The sequence below is a fragment of the Lynx canadensis genome, chromosome B4 (genome assembly GCF_007474595.2).
Source record: "Lynx canadensis isolate LIC74 chromosome B4, mLynCan4.pri.v2, whole genome shotgun sequence".
In the NCBI taxonomy this organism is placed as follows: domain Eukaryota; kingdom Metazoa; phylum Chordata; class Mammalia; order Carnivora; family Felidae; genus Lynx; species Lynx canadensis.
The window spans coordinates 125,776,391-125,801,019 of record NC_044309.1 but is presented as its reverse complement, the minus strand read 5'-3'; the positions used below and the strand labels follow the sequence as shown (position 1 = coordinate 125,801,019).

Genomic DNA, 24,629 nt, shown 5'->3' with positions numbered 1-24,629 from the left:
CAATAAAAAATTATAGGACACACAGAAAATTAAGAAAAAGAATCGACTATGACTGAATGGATTAAAAAAAAAAAAAAAGGCCCATCCATACACTGCCTATAAGAGACTCACTTCAGACCTAAAGATACACACAGACTGAAAGTGAAGGGATACAAAAAGATATTCCATGCAAATGAGAGTGAAAAAAAAGAAAAAATAAAACAAAGTAGCAATACTTATATCAGACAAAGAAAGACTTTAAAATAAAGATTGTAACAGGAGACAAGCGCATTACATAATGATAAAGGTATCAATCCAAAAAGAATGTAAAACAATTGTAAATATCTATGCACTCAACACAGGAGCACCTAAATACATAAAGCAAATATTAACTGACATAAAAGGAGAAATTGACAGTAGTAGGGGACTTCAACATCCCACTTTCATCAATGGGTAGATCATCCAGGCAGAAAATCAACAAGGATACAGTGGCTTTGAACAATACATTAGACAAGATGGACTTAACAGATATATTCAAAACATTTCATCTAAAAACAGCAGAACAAACCAATTTGACAATAAATTTCATATTTAAAAAAATGCAAAAAAATAAAAATAAAAACAGCAGAACACACATTCTTTTCGAGTGCACATGGAACATTCTCCAGGACAGATCACATGTTAGGCCACAAAACAAGTCTCAATAAATGTAATATTTAAATCATATTAAGCATATTTTCTGATCATAAAAGTATGAAGCTAGAAATCAATTACAAGGAAAAAAACTGGAAAGAACACAAACACATGGAGGCTAAACAAAATGCTACCAAACAACCAATAGGTCAATGAAGAAATCAAAGAGGGAATTAGAAAAAAAAACATGGAGACAAATGAAACTGAAAATACAATGGTCCAAAATCTGTGGGATGCAGCAAAAGCAGTTCTAAGAGGGAAGTTTATGGTGATATAGGCCTACCTCAAGAAACATCAACAAAAAATCTCAGACAATGTAACTTTATGCCTAAAGGAACTAGAAAAAGAACAGACAAAGCCCAAAGTGAGTAGAAGGAAGGAAGGAATAAAGATCAGAGTTGAAATAAATGAAACAGAAACTTACAACACAATAGATCAATAAAACAAAGAGGTGCTTTTTTAAAAAGATAAACAAAAATGAGACACCTTTAGCCAGAGTCAGCAAGAAAAAAGATAGAGGACTCAAGAAAATCAAAAATGAAAGAAGAAAAATAACAACTGACATCACAGAAAAACAAACGATTATGAGAAACTATTAAAAAAATTATACAACAACAAACTGGACAACCTAGAAGAAATGGATAAATTCCTAGAAACATACGATTGTCCCAAACTGGATCAGGAAGAAACAGAAAATCTGAACAGACTGATTACTAGTAATGAAGTTGATCAGTAATAAAACAGAAGTCCAAAGTCAGACAGCTTCACAGGTGAATTCTACCAGCGATTTAAAGAAAAATTAATACTTATTATTCTCAAACTATTCCAAAACATAGAAAAGAAAGGAGAGCTTCCAAATTTATTCTACAAGGCATTACCCTGATACCAAAACCAGACAGACACTACCAAAAAAGAAAACTACAGGCCAGCATCCCCGATGAATACAGATGCAAAAATCCTTAACAAAATATTAGCAAACTACATTCAACAATACATTAACAATTGTTCACCATGATCAAGTGGGATTTATTGCCAAGATGAAAAGGTGGTTCCGTATACACAAATCAATCAAAGTGACACATCACATTAACAAAAGGAAGGATAAAAGCGATATGAACATCTGAATAGATGCAGAAAAAGCATTTGAAAAATTCAATGTCCATTCATGATAAAAAAAAACTCTCAACAAAGTGGGGTTTGGAGGAAACATACCAACATAATAAAGGCCATAAATGACCAATCCACAGCTAACATCATACTCAATAGTGAAAAACTGAAAGCTTTTCCTCTAAGATCAAGAATAAGACAAAGATGTTCACTCTCATTTTTATTCAACAAAGTACAGGAAATCCTAGCCATAGCAATCAGATGAGAGAAAGAAATAAAAGGCATCCAAATTGTGAAGTAGAAGTTAAACTGTCCCTATTTGCAGATGACATGATACTATGTATAGAAAACCCTAAAGATTCCACCATAAAACTATTAGAATAAATGAATTCAGTAAGTTATAGGACACAAAATCAATATACAGAAATCTGTTGCATTTCTATACACTAATAATGAAGTAGCAGAAAAACAAACTAAGAAAACAATTCCATTTACAATTGCACAAAACAGAATAAAATACCTAGGAATAAACTTAACCAAGGAAGTGAAAGACCTGTACTTTGAAAACTATAAAACAATAATGGAAGAAGCAGAACACAATATAAACAAATATAAAGAAACACATGCTCATGGGCTGGAAGAATTAATATTGTTAAAATGTCCATACTACCCAAAGCAATCTATAGATTGAATGCAATCTCTATCAAAATGCCAACAGTATTTTTCAGAGAACTTGAACAAATAATCCTAAAATTTGTGTGGAAACACAGAAGATCCCAAACAGCCAAAGCAATCTTGAGAAAGAAGAACGAAGCTGGAGGTACCACAATCCCGGATGTTAAAGTACACTACACAAAGCTAAAGTAATCAAAACAGTAAGGTACCGGCACAAAACAGACATATAGATCAATGGAACAGGAGGGAGAGTCAGAAATAAGCCCACGCTCATATGGTCAATTTATCTATGACAAAGGAGGCAAGAATATACGACGGGCAAAAGACAGTTTTTTCAACAAATGGTGTTGGGAAAACAAGACAGCTACATGCAAAAGAATGAAACTGGACCACTTTCTTACCACATACACAAAAATAAACTCAAAATGGATTAAAGACCTAAATATGAGACCTGAATTACTACTAAAAGAAAACCTAGGTAGTAAGCTCTTGGACATTCACCTTAGCAATACATTTATGGATATGTCTCCTCAGACAAGGGAAAAAAAAGCAAAAATAAACTTTTGCACAACAAAGGAAACCATCGACAAAACAAAAGGCAACTTACTTAATGGAGGAAGACATTTGCAAATGACATACCCAATAAGGGGTCAATATCCAAAATATATGAAGAACATATACAACTCAACACCAAAAATCAGACAATCCGATTAAAAATAAGCAGACCTGAATAGACATTTTTCAAAGGAAATATACAGGTGGCAACAGATACAGGAAAAGATGTTCAACATCACTAATCATCAAGGAAACGTGACTCAAAACCACAATGAAATATTACCTCATACCAGTCACAATGGCTAGTATCAAAAAAGTAAAAACTAAAAAGTGCTGGTGAAGATATGTAGCAAAGGGAACCCTCTGTACTGTTGATGGGAGTATAAATTAATGCAACCACTGTGGAAAACAGTATGGAGATTCCACAGAAAATTACAAATAGAAATACCATACAATTCAGTAAAAAATTCCACTGCTGGGTGTTTACCCAAAATGAAAACACTAACTCTGTGTTCACTGCAGCATATTTACAATAGCCAAGGTATGGACGCAACCCAAGTGTCCATCAATAAATAAACAAATAAAGAAGATGTGGCATATATACACAACGGAGTATTACTTAGCCATAAAAAAGAGTGAGATTTTGCCATTTGCAACAAAATGCATGACCCTAGAGAATATTATGTTAAGTGAAATAAGACAGACAGTAAAAGACAAATACCGTATGATTTCACTTATACGTGGAATCTGAAAAAGAAAACAGACAAATAAAAAACCAGAAACAGAGTCATAAATACAGAGAACACACTGGTGGTCGCCAGAGGGGAGGGGCATGGGAAGGATAGGCAAAATAGGTGAAGGGCATTAACATGTACAAACTTCCAGTTACAAAGCAAGTAAGTCACAGGGGTGAAAAGTACAGCATTGGGAATATAGTCAATAATATCTTAAGAACATTGTATAGTGACAGGTGGTAACTACACTTACTGGGGTGAGTGCTGCATAATGTACAGAACTTCCCAGTCACTATGTCGGATGCCTGAAACTAATATAACATTGTATGTCAACCATAATCCAATAAATTGGAGTAATACATATTTTTAAATAAAATAATACAAATAAATAATAAAAATAATACAAATTTTTTTTTGTTTTTTTTTTTGTTTTTTTAATTTTTTTTTTCAACGTTTATTTATTTTTGGGACAGAGAGAGACAGAGCATGAACGGGGGAGGGGCAGAGAGAGAGGGAGACACAGAATCGGAAACAGGCCCCAGGCTCTGAGCCATCAGCCCAGAGCCTGACGCGGGGCTCGAACTCACGGACCGCGAGATCGTGACCTGGCTGAAGTCGGACGCTTAACCGACTGCGCCACCCAGGCGCCCCAAATAATACAAATTTTAAAAAGAAAAAGAATCCACTCTCAAGAGATAAAGGCATGAAGAGAACCTATCAAACAGGCAATTTATTTATTTTTTATTTTATTTTTTTAAAATGGAACTGTAGTTGCCTTTTATTAAAACCATACGGTGTGTTGTTTTTAAGAGACTGGTTTTGCAGACCAGTTGGTTGTATACAACTATGCTGTCATTTCTCTTTCTGTACTGTAACTCATGTTTTAAATGAGTTTGATGAATGAAATAATACCATTATTCTTGAAAAATATATTTTTTTATTCTGTGTATAATTTTTCTAATGAAACTTTAAACCTTTGAAATGTGGTAGTATGTTTTCTGTAAGTGGAATTGCCTTTGTTACCAAATGAGTAAGGACTGACCTAAGATCAGACTCTTGTTTTGGTCTGTGATGCATTTTAGTAGCCATTCTGAGCTTTTCATTGGCTCAGATTATATGTAAAATAAGGTTATATTACACACACTAAAGACTCAGTTTGAAGATAAGGACTGAAAATAGATATAGGGTTGAGATCCTAAAAAGCCTGCTGAATTTAACTTGTTCAACCTTCAAACAGGCAATTTAAAATAACTATCATTGGGGCACCTGGGTGTCTCAGACAGCTGAGTGTCTGACTTCAGCTCAGGTCATGATCTCACGGTTCATGAGTTTGAGCCCCACGTCAGGCTCTCTGCTGTCAGCACAGAGCCCAATTCAGATCCGCTGTGCCCCCTCTCTCTGCCCCTCCCCTGCTTTCTCTCTCTCTCTCTCTCTCTCTCAAAAATAAACACTAAAAATTTTTTTTAAATAAATATGATTAATATGTTAAAGGTTCCCATGGAAAGGATAAACAATAAGTATGAACAGATGAGGAATTTCAGCAGAAACACAGAAATAATAAAAAGCCATCAAATGAAATGTTAGAAAATGAAAACAAAATATGGCAACAGAGGTGAAGAATGCCTTCAGCAATCTCATTAGCAAAGTCGACATATGCTAGAAAAAAATCAGTAAGCCTGAAGATAGGCCAATAAAAATGAATCTAACCAAAACACAAAACGAGTGAAAAAAGTTAAACAGAGCATCCAAGACAGTTGTGGGACAGTGTCAAATGGTCTGACATGCATGTAAGCTTAATCACATAAGGAGAAAAGGGAGAAAACACAGAGCAGAAGATAATGGCAGGGAGTTTTCCAACAATAATGAAACACATCAAAGCAAACAGATCCAAGAAGTTCAGAAAATCTCAAGCAGGGTTAACTAGACACATCATATTCAAACAGCTAAAACCAAAGGTAGAGAAAATCCCAAAGGCAGCCAGAGGAAAAAAGGCACATTGTATGCAAAGCAGAAAACATGTACAAAGATAAACATGCAAGCCGGAAAATGAACGGTTGAAATCTTTAAAATGCTGAACATAAAACCAAACAGAAAACTTTGAATCCAGGACACCATACCCACTGAAAGCATCTTTCAAAAATGAAAGAGAAATAATGACTTTTTCAGACCAACAAAAGCTGAGATGATTCATTAGCACCAAACCTGCAATACTAGAAATGTTTTAGACAACTCTTCAGGCAGGGGGATATTATAATCTCATCAAACACAGAAACCAGGATTTTATACAAAGAAATGAGGCTCAGAAATCACTAGGATGACAGTAAATTTAAAAGACTGTCTTCTGAATCTTTAATCACTCCAAAGGTGAATTGTCTAAAGCAAAAACAGTAACACCTGTGAGTGTAGAGCATCTACAAGACCAAAATGTGTGAAAGCAATGGCATAAAAAATGAGAGAATGAACTGGAGGTAGACTGCTGTGAGGTCCCTGCAGTCCCTGAGGCGCAGTATGATAGTACCTGAAGGTAGGCTGTGAATAACGAAGATCTACAAACCCAGAGGCATCCACTAAAACAATTTTTAAAACAGATCTAAGAAACAGTCTGATTATGGAGATAAAACAGAATGATTTTTAAAAAATTAACCTAAAACTAGGCACAAAAACAGGGGAAAAAAGGATAAAAACGGAAGGAACCACTAGAAAACAACTAGCGAGGTGGAAAATTTTAATCAACCATGTCATTAATAACATTAAATGCAATTCACATTAAATATGAAGGCCTAGACATAGCAACTAAAACTGGGAATTGTCAGACCGGGTGAAGAAGCAGGAGCTCACACTATACGTTGGCTACGTGAGATCTACTCTAACTATGAAGACACAGAGTAACAGAGTGGGAAAAGGCATGCCATGCAAACACTGAGTGATAAGTGGTTATCAGGCGATGACAGTGGGAATAAGAGGGGCATGAGAAAAGTTTTTAAAGTGATGAAATTGTTCTATGTTTCAATCGTACAATTGACCCTTGAACTTGTGAACTAAGTGAACATACTTACATATGAATTGATTTTCAATAAATACAGTAAATTTATTTTCTCTTCCTTATGATTTTCCTTTTTTTTTAAGTTTATTTATTTGAGAGACATAGAGATAGCACAAGTGGGGGGGAGGGGCAGAGAGAGAGACAGAGGCAGAGAGAGTGAGAGAGAGTGAGAGTGAGAGTGAGAGAGAGAGAGAGAGAGAGAGAGAGAGAATCCCAAGCAGGCTCCATGCTGTCAGCGCACAGGCCCAATGCAGGGCTAAAACCCACAAAGCTGCGAGATCATGACCTGAGCCGAAACCAAGAGTTGGACACTTAGCCAACTGAGCCACCCAGGTGCCCATTCCTCATAATTTTCTTAACAGCATTTTCTCCTCTCTTACTCTATTGTAAGAATACAGTATGTAATACACAGAGCAGACAAAAATATGTTTAATCGCCTGTTTGTATTACTGGTAAGGCTTCTGGTCAACAGTAGACTATTAGTACTTGGGCTTTGGAGGAGTCAAAAGTTATATGCAAATTTTTGACTGCACAGGGGTTTGGCACCTCTAGTCCCTGTGTTGTTCAAAGGTCAGCTGTATACACTAAAAATGGTGAATGTTACTATATATAAAGTATACTCCAAATAAACCTGAATTTCAAAAATAAAATGAAATGAACAGCTATAAACATATACATAACAATATAAAATGAAATGATAGAACTAAGAACAAAAGTATCTATTGTATCAGCAAATGTAATTGGGCTAGACCTTTTTAGTAAGAGAAAAAAATCTGATTGAACTATAAAATTCTAAATGGTTCTGCATATAAGCAAGTTATAAAGGTTAAATATAAAAAGATGGGCAAATGCATTTGGGACAGATGAAAACAAAGAGAAAATAGAGGTAATGATCTTAGTATCAGACAAGCTAAATTGTTGGCCCAAAAAAATTTCAATTAGACTTTATAATGCCAAGAGTACAATTTACAATGAAGATGTTACAATTCATAATGAAGCTGTTGCTCACATTGAAGATAAAGCAGCTAGAAATATCAAGGCATCATATAACATAGCATCAATATTCAAAAACAAAAATTATAGGAGATCCAAGGTGAAATAGGTTAGCACACATTAGTAGTAAGTCTTAAAACTTATTTACCTATCTTGATCCATAACAGTCTAAGTGGATGGCACTAAGACAAAAGAGAACTTAGTAACAACGTTGACCCAAATACATATATGTCAAAGTCTGTACTTTGAACGCAGTGTTTCTTCTTTCCAAGTGGCACAAAATTGACCATATATTAGACAACAAATAAAACCTCAAAAGAAGAAACAGTTCAGAAAACAATCCCTACTCAATAAAGGCTAAAATGAATAGCATAAGTAGAAGGTAATAGCTCCTAACAATTGGAAGTTTTAAAGTCCTCTTTTAAAGTTCTTAGGACATAGAGGAACTCCAATCCAAAGTTGCAAAATATCTAGAAAATAATGATGTTAAAATATTACATCTCGAAAACTATGGGATACAGGTAGAACAGTGTTCAAAGAAAGACCCAACCCTGAAATATCTATGTTATTAAACAAGAATGAAAGAAAGTAAGTAAATCAGCATCTGTTTTTTTGTCAGTTATTTTTGGTCACTGATAAAACAACAAACTATGTAGTGGGCATTCAATAAAATATTTGTTGAATACACGAAGAACAGAGTAAACTTAGGAAAGTAAAAGAAATGAGTTAAATAAAAGAAATCGATGTATTGGAAAAAAAGAAAGAGTAATAGCACCAATAAATATATCCAAGGGTATGTTCCTTGAAAAAAATAAGACAAAACAGGTAACTTAATCACAAAGTAGCAGCAGAAAGCACAACTCTACAACCTAAAACATAGTAACGCAGAAATAATCACAGACACAGAGGAAACTCAATGAGTCTATAGACTCACTTTGCCCAACCCCAAGCAAATAAATTTAAAGATCTAGAAGTGGACATTTTCTAGGAAGATATAATTTAACAAAACTTACCTCAGAGAAGATAGAAAATTGAAATTAACCAATTACTATAGAAAAACAAAATTCAAAGATTTACTCCCACAAAACACTACACCCAGATGCCTTCAAAGGGGAATTAATTATGTGTGTCTCCAAGAGCAAATCATTTCAATGCTATTTAAAGTGTGTCAGAGCTTAGAGAAAAAAGGGGGTGGAGAGAAGCTTCCACATTTCTTTCACAAAGCAAGAAAAACATTGATACCAACAACTAATGAAGATCAAACACAAAAAGAAAATTGCAGACCAATCTCACTTTATGATTTTGATGCAGAGACTCTACGTAAAACATTAGCAAATAAAATCCTGTAGCACATTAAAGAATATATACAGTGAGTAAGTGGGGTTTATTCTAGGAATGCAAGAATGGTTCAATATTAGGAGTTGAGTAAAATAATAATTTCCATAGATGATGAAAACCATTGGATAATATTCAACAACGCTTCTTGATAAAATATTTAATGAATTTTAAAAAGACAGACATTCCTTAATAAGATAAAATACGTCAGTCTTAATCCAAAATCCCACATGATGTTTAATGAAGAAACATTACATGCATTTTCATTAAAGTTGAGAACTTCAACCTGTTCTTGAGGTATAAGTCAATGTAACTAGACAAGAGAAATAAATGAGAGGTATAAAAATTAGAAAAACAGTGGTAAAATTATCTGTATTTGTAGATGATAGGATTCTAAACATGGAAAGTCTAAGAGAACCTCAAAAAATAAATGCAACAAGATAAGCTTGACATGGCCAGCTCAAAATAGAACACACAGATACCGGTAGCTTTCATATACACAACCCACCACCCATCAAGAGCTATGGAGGAAAAGAACGCGTTCACACTAGCATCAAAAAGATAAACATCTAAGAATAAATTTTTTAAATGTGTAAAATTTATATGAAAAAACATCTGCAATACTCCTGCAGTCACAACATTAAAGATCAGGATAAATGTCAAGGCAAACTATGTTTCCCATTAGGAATTCTCAATATCATTAATATACACTTTTCCCTAAATTGATTTCTAAATGTAATGTAATCTCAATAAGAATACATGTCTAAGTGCTATATATGTCTATATATTGAAATAGACAAACTGATGGCAAAGTAGTTCATACGGGAAAATAAGTGATAATAATAGGAAAATGGTTTTAAAAAGGAAAGTAAGTATGAGGAGTTAGTCCTACTAAATATTAAATATGTTTAAAAAGCACAAAACTAGGGGTGCCTGGGTGGCTCAGTCGGTTGGGCGTCCGACTTCGGCTCAGGTCATGATCTCGTGGTCCGTGAGTTCAAGCCCCACATCGGGCTCTGGGCTGACAGCTCAGAGCCCGGAGCCTGTTTCGGATTCTGTGTCTTCCTCTCTCTCTGACCCTCCCCTGCTCATGCTCTGTCTCTGTCTCAAAAATAAATAAATAAATAAATAAATAAATAAATAAATTTAAAAATTTATTAAAAAAAATAAAATTTTATTTTAAAAAAATAAAAAAAATAAATTAAAAAAAATAAAAAAAAATTTAAAAAAAATTAAAAAAATAAAATAAAAGCACAAAACTTAAAACAGAGTGACCCTGGGACATGAATGTATAGAAATATCAATGGCATAGGATAGGAAGTCAAGAAATAGCCCTTAATACATACAGAATTTATTATATAAAAAAAGAGACATCTCAAATCTATGAAGAAAAGATGGAATAATTAACATATGGTGTTGGGAGAACAGGATAGCTGCTGAGGAGAAAACAAAGCCACATTTTATATCCCAGACCAGGATGAATTCCAAATTGAACAAAAATTCAAAAGTACAAAATTAAACCATAAAGTTAGTGGGATAACCATGGGAAAATTAGTTAATCATTGGAGTGGGGAGGACTTTAAAAACTATGACACAAAATCCAGAAGCCATAAAAACAAGGGTTGATACATATAACTACATTTCTGTGAGGCAAAGACCAAAGAATGACAACAAAATGAGAAAAAAATTGCAATTCTTAATACAGAGAAATGGTTACTATATCTAATAAATAAACAGCTCCTAAAAATCAATGAGAAAAAACATCAACCACCAAATAGAAAAATAATCAAAGGATAAGAACTGAGTTCAAATTGTTGCAGCCACTCTGGAAAACAGTATGGAGGTTCCTCAAAAAATTAAAAACAGAACTACTCTACAACCCAGCAACTATACTACTAGGAATTTATCCAAAGGATACAAAAATGCAAATTCGAAGGGGCATATGCACCCCAATGTTTATAGCAGTGCTATCAACAATAGCCAAATTATGGAAAGAGCCCAAGTGTCCATAGACTGAAGAAAGGATAAAAAAGATGTGGAATACTACTTGGCAACGAAAAAGAATGGAATCTTGCCATTTGCAACAATGTAGATGGAACTAGAGGGTATTACGCTAAGTGAAATAAGCCAGAGAAAGATATCACATGATTACATTCGTATGTGGAATTTAAAAAACTCAACAAATGAACATAAGGGAAGGGAAGGAAAAAAAAAGAAAAAAACAGAGAGGGAGACAAACCGTAAGAGACTCTTAAATAAAGACAACAAACTGAGGGTTGCTGGAGTGGGGGGAGTGGGTTAAATGGGTGACAGGCATTAAGGAGGGCACTTCTGGGGATGAGCACAGGGTGTCATATGTAAGAAATGAATCACTGGGTTCTATTCCTGAAGCTAAGACTACACTGTATGCTAACTAACTTGAAAATAAAAATAAAAATTAAAAAACTGAGAGTTCATAGGAAAGAAAATAGAAATTGCTCTTAAAATACAAAGAGATACTCAATTTCACTCATAACAAGAGAAACGCACATTGCAACTTCACTGAGAAAAGTTTTAAGTCACATACCCGTTGAGCTAGAAATTCAGCCCTGTGGGAATTTATTCCTCACACACAGTTCACATATTGGGATAAGTGGTGCCCTCCCCACCAAATGTGCACCTGGAACCTGTGAAGATGACATTTTTTTGCAGATGTGATTATTAGGGATCTTGAGATGAGCTCCTGGATTAACTGGGTGGGCCTTAAATATGATGACAAGTATCCTTACAAGAGGCACAGAGACAGACAGAGTGGGAGTCAATGTGAAGACGGAGGCCGAGAATGGAGGGATGCATCTATAAGCCAAGGAACACCCAAGACTTCCAGCCACCACTAGAGGCTAGGAGAGAGGCATGGAGTAGATCTTTGCTCACGGTCCCTGGAAGGAACCACTCCTGCCTTGATTTCAGACTCCTGGCCTCCAAAACTGTGAGAGAATTCCTTACCGCTGTTTTAAGCCACCCAGTTTATGCTACTTTGCTGCCGCAGCCCCGGGAAGCTAACGCACTCCACCCAGAAAAAAGAATGTCCTTCAAACATCATTCATCACGGTGTTAATCTGTAGTGAAACAAGACTGGAAACATGAAGACAACTCACTGAATTCAGTACAGTGGAACAGTACGCAGGCATAAAAAAGAATAAAACCTCTTCACAGACTGATTTGAAATGTTCTCGAACAGTCCCAACAAGAAAGAGATGCCATTCAAAATCGGAGAGTTTATTTACAAGGGACAAGTCAAGCAGGTGTTGACAGGCATGTAGGAGCCCAGAAGGGAGACAGTTGCCATTGGAGACAGCAGCAAGCTCTCACCCACCCCATGTCTAAAGGAAAAACTTCCAACCTAAGCACAAGGCACTCCAGAAGAATTTGAATCTGGTGGTATGCTGGAAGGCCCCAGAGGCCTATGGATGGACACGGCCAGCCCGAGGTGACCTCATGGGGATGGAGACAGGATCTGTCTCCCTCCCTCTACTCTCCCCACTGGCTGAGCCCAGCTGGAAGCCACAGGAAAGGAGCCCTTCCAGAGGCGCTGCATTTGGTCCAGCCCCAGGGCAGGAGGCAGCATGGGGCACAGTAGGGGGTGATCTGGAGGGGCCTGGAAGCCCCAATATAAGCTCCAAGACTGTTTTTACTGTTCTGTATTTTACTCCAAGACTATATTATATTGCTCTATATTATACAGAACATTGTAATATAGTATATTTCTGTTTCAGTGAAAAAGAGAAAAAGAGCATGTTGGATGCATTGGTTGTATGTGCACAGCAGATCTGGACGGACCCCATTCCCCAAGAAAATGACTATATTTGATGCTATATAGAGGGGCCCGGGGTGTCCTGGGGAACAGGAGTCTATGGAGGGAGACTTTTCACTATATACTCTACTACACTTTTTGAATTTTGAACCATACAAATGGTTCAAAATATTAAAAATTTTATTTGCATTAAAAATTATAAATAAAACTGGAATCTTAAGACCCCAGTGTTAATGGTCTTTAAAGGGAGACCCCCAGACAGCGAGGGATCATGTTCAGTGAAAGAGAGGCAGGAAAGGTGAGTCTGTGGACCAGTCATGAGCGGAGACAGGAAGAAGCGTGCCCACCTGTCAGGTAATGCCTGCAGCACGGTGGGCATCAGCACCCCCGAGATAGCTTTGTAGAGGATGGAGTCACACACGCCGACGATGTTCACCACTGTGGAGGAGCCCAGCACGGGAAGCATGTGGGGCGGCATTCCTTGCCAAAAGTGCAGGAGGAAACTTTGAACCTGTATCAGTCCACAGAAAAAAATCACGAGGTTACAGAAGGTTCTCCCGACAGGGCCTGGGACCCCACTAGTCTGCAGTGGGGTCCTCTGCGTCCCCTGCTGTGGCACAGAAGGCCCTGTCCAGAGTCTCCCCCCACCCCCGGCCCAGTCCCCCTGTGTCCCGTGCCCACTGCTGCAGAACCACCTGGCCTGGCAGCCTGGGGGCTACCCTGCCCTGGGAGAGAGGAACAGTACATTAACCCATCAACCCCTTCATGCTCACCATGGTCTAGGAAAAGTTAAAGGGATATTGCTCTTAATGAGCTCAGAGCACTGTACTCACTATTCTTTGGGCCAGTTGGTGACCTCTGGGGGTTCTCACACAAAGAAGGAGATGATGTGGGATTGCTGGTAAAAGGAACGTATCTGGGAGGGAGGAAAATGGGTGCCACAAACAAGACTCCCTATTCAAATGTGTGCACTAAAAATGGAATAAAATGCTGGAGCCTCTTCCTCTCCAAATTCCTCCACTTCCCCAAAAAGCCCTGGCCGTTTGCTGCCACTATGGGATGCTAGATGGTGGTACGTGAGCAGTAAGCTACGTGGGCACCCAACCCAAAACACTAGTACAGAATGGAAATACAGTAGGCACTCAAGAGTGCATTATTAACTTGATGACAGCAGGAGCTGCAGCTGTGCTGTTGGGTGAGCAAGCAGCAGAGTCAATGTCTAAGGCAGAGAACTCTTCGGTGGCCTGTATACGTCTGTCTCTTACTATGTGAGATGGACAGGGAGAGAGCAGGGCAGGGGGGCCTGAGGTGTGGGACAAGAGAAGGGAAGTGAAGGAAACAGCAAAGATAGTTAACTGCTGTATATGATAACATTAAAAATACCTGGAGTTTAACTAACACTGGGGAGTGGCTCGTCTTGAAGACAGGGGACAAATTACTGAATTTTTGTGAATTCTCATAGGCTCGACTTGGTTCCTGGACCACGTGTCCTTCTTTCTCCCATGGATGGGGACTCTTGAACCCCCACATAACATTTATCCACATTCCTGGTTCCCTATCCAGGGATTCAACGCAATCCTGGACAACGTTGATCCCTGATTCAACGCAAAAGACAATTTAGTCTAACACTTTAGAGGTGGTGTTATGCCAGGCATTAGCTTTATTTATTTGTGACTACTATATGCCTGGTACTTTGCATTGGTTCTCTCACTTAGTACTTGTAATTCTACCACGGCTGAGAATCCTTACTTCCATTTGGCAGAGATATTAACTTATTTGTCCGAATCCAGACAGCAAGGGAGGAAATGGATGAAGTGGAGCCCCCATCTGCCTCAGTCTTTCCGCCAATCTGTCTCGTGGCTAGTTTGTTCCTCTCATGGTTACTGGCCTTCTTCTCCACTCCTGAGACCCATCTCTATCCTTGGACTGCTGCTCACCCCCCAGCTTCCTGCCCTGGCCCTGGTGGCTTGCGGTGTCCTTCAGGCCCCTCTCAGGACTGGGGGGGGGTGGTCTTGCTTTCCCCAGGGGAAATCGCTGAGATCAGGCGACCTCAGACTCCAGCCTGGTGACCTGAGCTCCATCTCATCTGGGCAGGCCTTCCCTGACATTCACAGCCTGCGCTGGATGGTGGGAGGCTTGGGGGATAAGGATTGGGGTGAAAAGCATACCCCCTGACTCCCTAGGGGGCAAATGGTGGCTGATGATCAAAACCATGATCAAAGTGGTGCATGAAGTTCAGGTTTGTAAACTGTGCAACTTAAGTCACAGTTCCATTTATTCTGCAATAGTGAAAATACTGCAAAGTATTCAGCCAGATCAAAAATTAAAACAGAAAATCCAGATGAGTGAAGACTGTCTTCCAGAGTTCCAACTCTGGCTCCACTACCAACCAGGAGTATAGTAATATCTCCAAGTTCAGAGATAGCTAAGCTTCCTTACCTGTGAGATGACAATAAAAGTAATCTTTACTGCATAGGTTTTGGTAAAGATTCCCCCAAAAGTACTTATTTTAGTGCTTGGCACACAGCAGATACTTAATAAAGGGTAGTGGTGGTGGTTGTTATTGCATCATGGAGACACTACCACTACCAGGCCCAAGAAATCCATGGACTGCCCGAAGCAGTTATGACCCCCTGTCTAAGTGTCTAAGTGTCACCCAGCCAGGATTCCCACTGTGGCTCTGCTCATCTATCGTTGGGACACCTGGTGGTTGACTCCTCTTTTGGCCTTGGCTGGAGGTGGCCAGGCCTCTTGGAAAAGGTGCTTTCTCTCTCCAGCACTACTATTCCCTGACCCCAGCTTGTCCCTGAGCATCATCCTCAGGCCGAGTTCTGGACCTTCCTGCCTGCCCTTCCAACACTACCTAAGAAGCTCTGCCCAGTTGATTCCTACGATTTGGTAGATTCTGAATTCATTTGTCTTTCTTAGCTCTCTGTGCGTGCAGCCCAACTCCTTTTTTATATGTGAGCAGTCAATTTCAAACAGAAATTCTGGAAAAGATCAGCAGCTGTGTAGGTTAAAACAAACCTGTGGAAAATCAGTCTTTAGCAGACATCTGTCTGTTTCAAGCCTGCTCAAGTTGCATAGGGAGCCTGATCGGTCCTCAGTCTCCTGAGCAGCCTTTTGAGAGGGGCAGGGGGTGTTAGCCAGTTTTGGCCTCCCTTTCTACTCTCCACATTTCAGGCTATTTAACGTCCAAAGGTATTGGTTCCTTGGAGCAGGAAGGAAAAGGAAGGAGGGAGAAGAGTGGAAAGTTCAAGAGCAGGGACTTGGAAGGTGGGTGTGAAATGGACAGACATGGCGTTCTAGCAGGAGGTGGGGCTGGTGGGACCTCCCAAGGGACTGGATATGAAGGGCAAGGGAAAGAGAAGCATCAAGCCTCATGACTTGAGCAATTAGATGGGTGGTGGTGGCAATCTGAGATGGGAAAAACAAACTCAGGTGGAAAATTAGAGCTCTGATTTGACCATGTTAGGTTGGATGTCAAGTCAACTGAATCTGGAGCTCAGGCCTAAATATATAAATGTGAGAGCTATCAGCTGTTATGAAACGGAGACAATGATGTCTACCGCGTACTAGGATGCAATAAAGTCGCTGAGGAAAAATGCATGGCAGTGGGGAGGCATCTAACAAATGGAAACTCATTATCAGCCAAAAGGGAGAAGGTTTTCTTACTCCTGGTAAGCCTAAGTGGTGAAATCATCAGAGGCAAATGATGGAACAGCATTATCTAAAGTTTCCTAGATTATCTGCCTCAGCCCCCCCGAACTCTCAGCCCTTTCTCTCTTGTCTCAGTGACACATCAGGAGATGATTTCCTTAATGTATTCTTAAGAATAGCCATGTCAATTTTCTGTTTCTTTTCCATATCCATATTTACTTCATTATGAATATATTGGCACCTCGTGGAAACACATCTGATAGCTTCCGATCGGGGGCACTTAATTGCTACAGCATCGAAAGGATCTCAACAAAACACTAGCCACCAAAATACCTACTATTTATTATGCTCTGATTTTAAGATCAGACCCTTACATGAATTCTTACATAGATATAATTATTATCTCCATTTTATAGCAAAAGAAATTGAGGCTCAGAAGGGTCAAGTACCTTGCTCAAGGTCACAGACTGGTAAGTGGTGGATTTGGGACTCAAACACAAGACTATCTGACTTTACAGCTCTTCTTGAAATGCAGTCTGGAAAACGCTTTGCAGGGAGTCCCCTACACGCAGACTGGGGCTCTCTGTACTCTCTTGACAATGCTACAAGTCTATGATATCTTTACATCCATCCATCCATCCACCCACCCCAACCTTCCATACACTCATCCACCCAATAAATATTTACTGAGACTTTAAGAGTATGGCTTACATGGATAGTGTAGTAAACAAGCCAGACAAGGTCCCTGCCCTCAAGGGCTTACACTGTGATGGTAGGAGACAATGCACCAGCAAATAAGGAAGGTAATTTAAGAATGGGATACCAGCATTAGTTATAATCTCAACTCTTAAAGATCATGAAGACTGGAAACAAACTACAATGCCAAGGTCTACCAGATGCATCCACCATGCATCCATTTACTCATGACTTTTCTCAGCTGTGGGAGAAAGCCATGCCCCTCAAAGGGAAAATATCCCCCTTCATTCTTTTGTGGTTGGGTAGAATGAACCACATCTTGATTAGCCATTTTAAATTTTTTTTTTCAACGTTTATTTATTTTTGGGACAGAGAGAGACAGAGCATGAACGGGGGAGGGGCAGAGAGAGAGGGAGACACAGAATCGGAAACAGGCTCCAGGCTCTGAGCCATCAGCCCAGAGCCCGACGCGGGGCTCGAACTCACGGACCGCGAGATCGTGACCTGGCTGAAGTCGGACGCTTAACCGACTGCGCCACCCAGGCGCCCCATTGATTAGCCATTTTAAAAACAGCCACCAAATATCCCTGCCAAGGGAGTGGGAAGAATATTAGACTACTGGTGTCAGGTGACACAAGTTGCAGCCATGACTTTGGCCGTAACCAACTGTGTGACCTTGAGCAGGTCTTTTAACTCTCTGGTTGACATACACGATAACAGCAAGCATTTGTAGGACCTTTTATAGTTTACAAAGGGCTTTTGCTAGGCATTGTCTCATCTCCTCCTCCTCCTAGTAATCCTATGAATTAGACAGGCAGGGATGATATTTTTATCTTTATCTCTAGAACAAACAATATAGGCTTTGATGGCAAAGCCTGCACTCTGAGTCTGGCACTTTCCCCACAGGAGTGCTCAGCCCTCACCATATATTCTGCATCTTAACTCCTGGTGTGCATTCCTCCCACCACCACCACCACCACCCCCAGGCTGTGTCTTACTTCTCACCCCATTCTTGAGACCTATGGCAGTGGGTGGTACCATTAGATACCTGATGTGTTGGGATTCATGAATGGAATTAAGTATAATGAGATGATGAGAGTGAGTTGTGAGATGGATAAAGTACGTATGAATGTAAGAGAGGACTGTCACTAGTTCTGTGCTTAGTATTTGTGGCGGAGAGGGACAGCTGGCCACGAGAGCTCAGAGCTCCTCTTCTGTGGTAGTAAACTGCTACCTAGTGAGGGAGCAGATACCCTTGCATCAAGGTGGGGCCATGCGACCAGCTCTTGCCAATGGAATATGGGCAAAGTGATATGTTTTATTTCTGGGCTGGCAAGGTTAAGAAGGGGGTAGTCTTCCCGGTATTCCTCTTCCCCATCCGTCAGCTGAACAAAGAGGACACCAAGGCTCTAGGGCAGGGTATGGCCACAAGGTGGAAGGAGTCTGGGTCCCTGAACAACCCCCAGCAACCAGCCTTCCCCCTGTGAGCACCCACAATGGGTTGTGACATCAACGAGAAATAAACTTCTAATGTATTAAGACTTGGGGTTATTTGTTACAGAAGCCAGCGTTGTCTTCACTGAGCATGAGCCTTCATTTGGCCTCATGTCAGTGATCTCTGGGATTATAAGACATAGCCAAACCACAACATGAGGGAAAGCAGTGATATTTCTTTCTTTAGAAAAAAAAAAATCTACTTAAATGGTTGCTGAAGGAATTGGGAGATTTGAACAATCTCGGGAATAAAAGCCACGAGCAGGAAGGATGGCACTTCTCCACCAGCACACTGCTATCTCTTCTGGAGCTCTGTGTGGGGGCCGAGTGCCGGCACGCAAGAGACCGGACCACCACTGCCCAGGTGACTGAGGGAACAGCCCGTGAGTCAACTCAAGTAAGCGGGGTGCTCAATAAACGTTCGCTGCTGTGAGACACAGAGGCGAAAAGGCAGAGGAAGATGGGGGAGAGAGCATTTTGTGCCTTACGTCATTTCTTACCCTTCCGTCTCCCACAGTGCACACCCCCGAAACACACACTGGGGAACCTCTGGGATCTTTTCCACCAATAGCTACTGGTTTTTTATAGCCCCTCTGTAGCCTGCACTGTCCTCTCTCAAAGTCAATGTCACAACCTATGCCAGGATGTGGTTTTGGGTTTTTTTTGTTTTTTTGTTTTTTTTGGCCTGAAAGCATTTTCTGTAAACAGAAAGGCCTCAGGTTTATGGGGTGAAGCGTGTGGCTTCTTGCCAGCCCTCAGGAAGGCTCTTTTGGATGGCATTTTAGGCAAGAAGATTTTACTGTCTCTCTGGTGACGTAACTGGTACTTCACCCCTTCTTGTTTCCCCTCTCCGTTCTTTAACTGTAATATTTTAATATAAAAATCAAACGGGGCCCCGGGAAAAGACCAAATCCAAAATACAGGAAAGCCTTCCCTCAGTTTCTCTAAATCTCCAACACGAGGCGTATGCTATCCCTGCAAACTGTCTTCCTCGTTGGCCAGCGGGACAGGATGCAGTTCGCTGGCTTGATCAAGGACAACTGCCCGTTCTCGTAGCAGGTCTGCAAAATGGGCTAACAACAGAGCCTGCTTCCTAGGATCACTGTAAAGATTACGGGTGCTCACGCACATCAGGGATTTTCCCAAGGTCTGGCACCTAGTGGGAGCTACGGCTCCTATAATATTTTAATGCAGAGTATCCACAGCTCAACGCTTGTTGACCTACCTCATCAAAGTTGGCTCTTATTACAGTGTCCAGTATTCTCTGACAGTGCGTTCTGTACATCATAATAAAGGTAGAAACCTGTGGGGAGTGGGGGAGGGGGGGAGAGGATCAACAACAAAAGCATAATTAATACACATTACTGTGCCTTTGGAATTTCAGTTTTCAAGTCACTTATTCCCTGCTGAGGAGATGAAATTCACTTCACACCCACTCATCCTGGAAGACCCAGGTAAGTCTCGCTGTCACCAGTGGTGCTCTCTGACCCTGGGCTCCCTCCTCTGTGCTCCCATGGCACCTGCACGTCATTTCTCCATTGGAGCACCTGCCCTTTGGTATGGTGGAAAGCACGGGTTTCTCTCTCCCCCATTCTTCACCTCTGAGACTATGGGCTCTGGGAAAATTAGAAATGGCATGTTGTTCAGCCTCCTGTATCCAGCACTTTGCACAGCGCCTGGCACGTAGTAGAGTTCAGCGGGGCATATTAATGAAATTCTCCTCATCAGCTAAGACACGGAAAAGTTAAAACCCAGTGTGTACTTGTAAGAAGAGGTGTTTGCCAAAAATCACAAAAAGACATTCAGAAATTTCCTGGAGTCTGTCCAGCAAAAGAACTTCATCTCCAGCTCCATTTATCCAAGAATTTTAAAGCTATAGTATAGCAAGTTTGTTGACGGGGGCGGGGGGGGGGGGGGAGAAAGCAACTTTGAGAAAAAAAAGTATTTACTGGTTCTTAGATTTAAAGCATTATTTACAGATAATCTTTCTGCTTCAGAACACAGACATGCATTCATTTTTGTATAAACTTAGTTTGCTTAGGACATAAGCATCCGTCTCCCCACTTGGCTGTGAGATTGTTGGGAGCAGGACACCTCTCTCTGTTCCCGCTGCCTCCCAGCTCCCAGCTCCCAGGGTGATATGCAGACAGTGGGAGCTCAACACCTCCTGCTGCACTGGGCTGCATCTAGATAGGTGCCTTAGAGATGTAGGTCAGAATTTCCTGCAAATACCCTTTGACCCAAACTATCTGATTCCCTGTACCTATAAAGACTTCTTTGTCTATTGCACTAAGGTTTCACCACATCCTCTGCAGCACATGGGAAAATAAACTTTATCCTCTAAAATAACAATCAGGGTGCCTGGGTGGCTCAATGGGTTAAGCATCTGACTTTGGCTCAGGCCATGAGCTGACGGTTTGGGAGTTTGAGCCCCACATCGGGCTTACTGGTGTCAGCGTGGAGCCGGCTTGTCGTTAACTAAAGTCCACATTTTATTCGGATTTCTATCTTTACATTTTTAAACTCACCATTTTGCACTGAGAGAGAAAAAGAGAGGGAGAGGGGTTGTGTGCGTGGTGCGAGAGGAGAGAGAAAGGGGGGCCACCCACTCCCAGCAACACCTCAGACGTGGTCACCTTCTCCTCAGGCAGACTGGCTGGCAGATTTAGATCTTTGACATTTGGAAACTCTGGCAGCAACGTTCCAAGTTTGGACCGGGGTGAATATGCCACCGTCTGTTTGCTCACTTCTTTCTTGCCCGTCTCGCTCACCCAAGCAGCTCCTTTCTTGGAATACATCACATCATAATACTGGGAGCTTTCCTTCACCGCGATGCCATAGTAATGGTACCTGGGCCAGAGAGAGAGAGAGAGAAAGAGAGAGAATGAGAGAGAGAGAGAGAGAGAGAGAGACCCACATGTACTGTTACCAGGTGGAGTTTCCTGGGCAGGGGTACCCAAGACCAGAATGGCTGGGCCTATCCTCCCTGGGCTAGAAGAGTTAATTCTCCTGTGAGACTTGACATCTCAGAAATCTAGAATTAAACCAAAGTTCCATGTTGCAGCCATCAATCAGGCAGGTAAAAATAACCAAAATTGCCTCCTACAGAGAATGTTAAGTCAAATACTTTGCAAAGCAGAAAGGGGGGTGAAAAAAATTTCCATTTGTATTTAATCTCTTATATCTAGCCCCAAATGTGATCCCAGAAGTTCAGAACCTGAGTGTCCTTTTCTGTGGAGACCCAGGAAAAAGGGAGTGTTTGCAACTGCTAACTGTACCACCAACAAAAATTCATTTGGCCCATGTTTTCTTAATCAATAAATGGTAGCCTCAAAGAACCGCCTCTTTAAAAAGATAGACTCAGTATCTTAGTTGGCACTGAATGTAAAAGACTGAAACTTTTTATTAACTCAAATGGGCTTAATAACAGCAATGGTTTCAATAGAGACTAAGGAGGGATGGAAGGCACATTTTGTTTGGATGTTAGCTACAAGCTACTGAGCACTTGCTACATACTAGGCACTTTGCAAACTACTTTACCTACTTTAATTTGTAACATAATACTCTGCAATAGGGATTACTACAGTCTTTCTACAGATGAGAAAATGGAGAGCAAGAAAGCCTGAGAGTAATTTGCTCTCCATCATCCAGCTGTTGGGAAGAGGTTCTTCAAGACGGGTCTGTCTGGGGCGCCTGGGTGGCTCAGCTGGTTGAGCATCCAACTTCAGCTCAGGCCATGATCTCACGGTTTGTGAGTTCGAGCCCCACGTTGGGCTCTGTGCTGACAGCTCAGAGCCTGGAGCCTGCTTCGGATTCTGTCTCCTTCTCTCTCTGCCCCTCCCCACTTGTGCTGTCTCTCAAAAATAAATAAATGTGAATAAAAATTAAAAAAAAAAAAAAAAAAAAGACGGGTCTGACCACAAAGCCACTCCGCTGCCCTAACAGAAAACACTGCAGGACTGCTGTTACAGACTTGGGAGGTACATCAGAGTCACTAATGGAGCATAATAAAAATACAGATTCCTAGGCCCTCCCTTCCTACACCTGCTGATTCAGAAGGTGGGAGTGGGGCCCAAGAATCAACACCGACACAAGCACCACAAGCTAACGCAGATGCACATCAGTTTAAGATTGATAAGCCCGTTAGGCCGAGCGTCTGCATACATTGTGGCTCTATGATCCCCAGTCGGTGTCATTATCTACTCTTGTAAATCAATGCTCTTCATAGCAACTAACATGGTGCAAAGTGCTTTACACATATTACCTTATTCAATCCCACAAAGCCCCTGTAAAGCTGGAATTAAGTATTATCCCCATTTTGCAGATTAGGAAACTAAGGACCAGGGAATTTAAGTCACACACCCACGATCACGCAGTGAGTGGACACAGGATTTGAACCTCTAAAGTGAGCTAACCACTAAGCCAGTGATTCTCAAACTTTACTACTAATAAGAATCACCGACAAAACATTAAAAGACAGACTCCTGGGGCTCCACCCCCGAAGATTCTGATTTAGTATGTCTAGATTTCTAGACATAGATTTCTAGTCTAGATTTCTGCACCGCAACGCTAATGTAAGTAACTCATGGTCCTCGCTTTCAGAAACTCTGTACAACACATCAATTACTCGTTTCTGCTTGTGGAGATGTGGTTGCTGGTGCATTCTGAGTTATGGAAGAGGCTTCCCGGGGAGGGGAGATGAGCACACATAACCTCCCCTTCTCCCCACCCCCCCTTACTCCTGATACCATTCTGTGATATTTCTGCTTAGTGGGCATCTCGCCTCCATCTGAATGCCTCCTGGGACGAAGAACTCAGGCCCTCCGAAGGCAGCCCTGTTCATTTTGGGTCGGGACCGTGATCAGAAAGTTCTTCTTTGTGTTGAGCTGCTCTCTGTCTTCTGCAGCTTCTACTTCCCAACTGTCATAACTGCCTCCCAGAGAGCCACCGTCTGGGCGGGGGAGGGGAAGGTTCCGGGCTCTCCAGGGGGCCGGGCAGTTAGGACACGCCTCCCTAACCTTAACAAAGTTCCCCCTTTACAATCTCTTAAGATCAAGGTAGTGACAACACATTCAGATCATACCACTTCTTGATTTTCCCCAGCGTGTGTTGCTGAAATCAGCAACTGCAGCGAAGCTATTGCTCTGATCACTTCTCGGTTTTTCTATTTCAGTTCTATAGACATGTCAACACACTCCACGGTCACCCTGATTGATTCTGTCAAGGTAAAAGTGCCGGGGGTTTTCTCTAGAAGGCCAAGTTGGACACTAAACCTTCTTGTTACCTTTGCACTGGTTCCTTACTGAGCTATCAATTTGACACCACCAAATTGTTAAGGAAGATACCGCCCAATTCGTTAACTTCTGGGTTAAAGAAGACAAAAACAAAAACAACAAAAAATAAATAAAAACAGGCTCTCACATGTAGACAGAGGGAAACTTTCTCCAAGTTTCTGTAGGATAGGAAGCCCTTCTATCTTTATTATCTTTCTTCACTGTCTCTACTACGTATCTATTTCTACAGTCTATTTCTACTCTCCTTAGAGATGGGCAACAACGTATCTCTTCAAAGACTTGCTCCATTCTTCCAACCACCCACTTAATCTCTGGACTGAACTGCCCCTTGCGTACCAGCCACATGCTTACCAGCAAATAAGTAAGGGGGCATCTGGTTTTGTACTCTATATATACTCTTCACAAGACTGACACCTCATTTTTAAGTTTTAAATTTTAGAAACTGGAATTTTTCTTTATGGACGAGATTTATTCTTCAGAGCAGTCAGTCACCTTGGAAAATTATTAGAAATTTATTCCAAAATGTCCCCTGCTCAAAATTTTCTGTAAATCTCTTTGAAAATTGCCCCCAGAGCTTC

General features: G+C 40.7%; 1 protein-coding gene across 1 annotated transcript in view; it reads right to left on the bottom strand.

The window, feature by feature from the left end:
* The window catches only part of RFX4 (regulatory factor X4), a 143,778-nt gene that overhangs the window by 57,483 nt on the left and 61,666 nt on the right, over window positions 1-24,629 (bottom strand). Inside the window, exons 6-8 of the mRNA XM_032593803.1 lie at window positions 21,394-21,607; window positions 19,983-20,060; window positions 13,255-13,418 (exon numbers count right to left, since the gene is read on the bottom strand). Of these exons, the coding sequence (XP_032449694.1) occupies window positions 13,255-13,418; window positions 19,983-20,060; window positions 21,394-21,607 (456 nt within the window). The remainder of the gene's footprint in view (window positions 1-13,254; window positions 13,419-19,982; window positions 20,061-21,393; window positions 21,608-24,629) is intronic.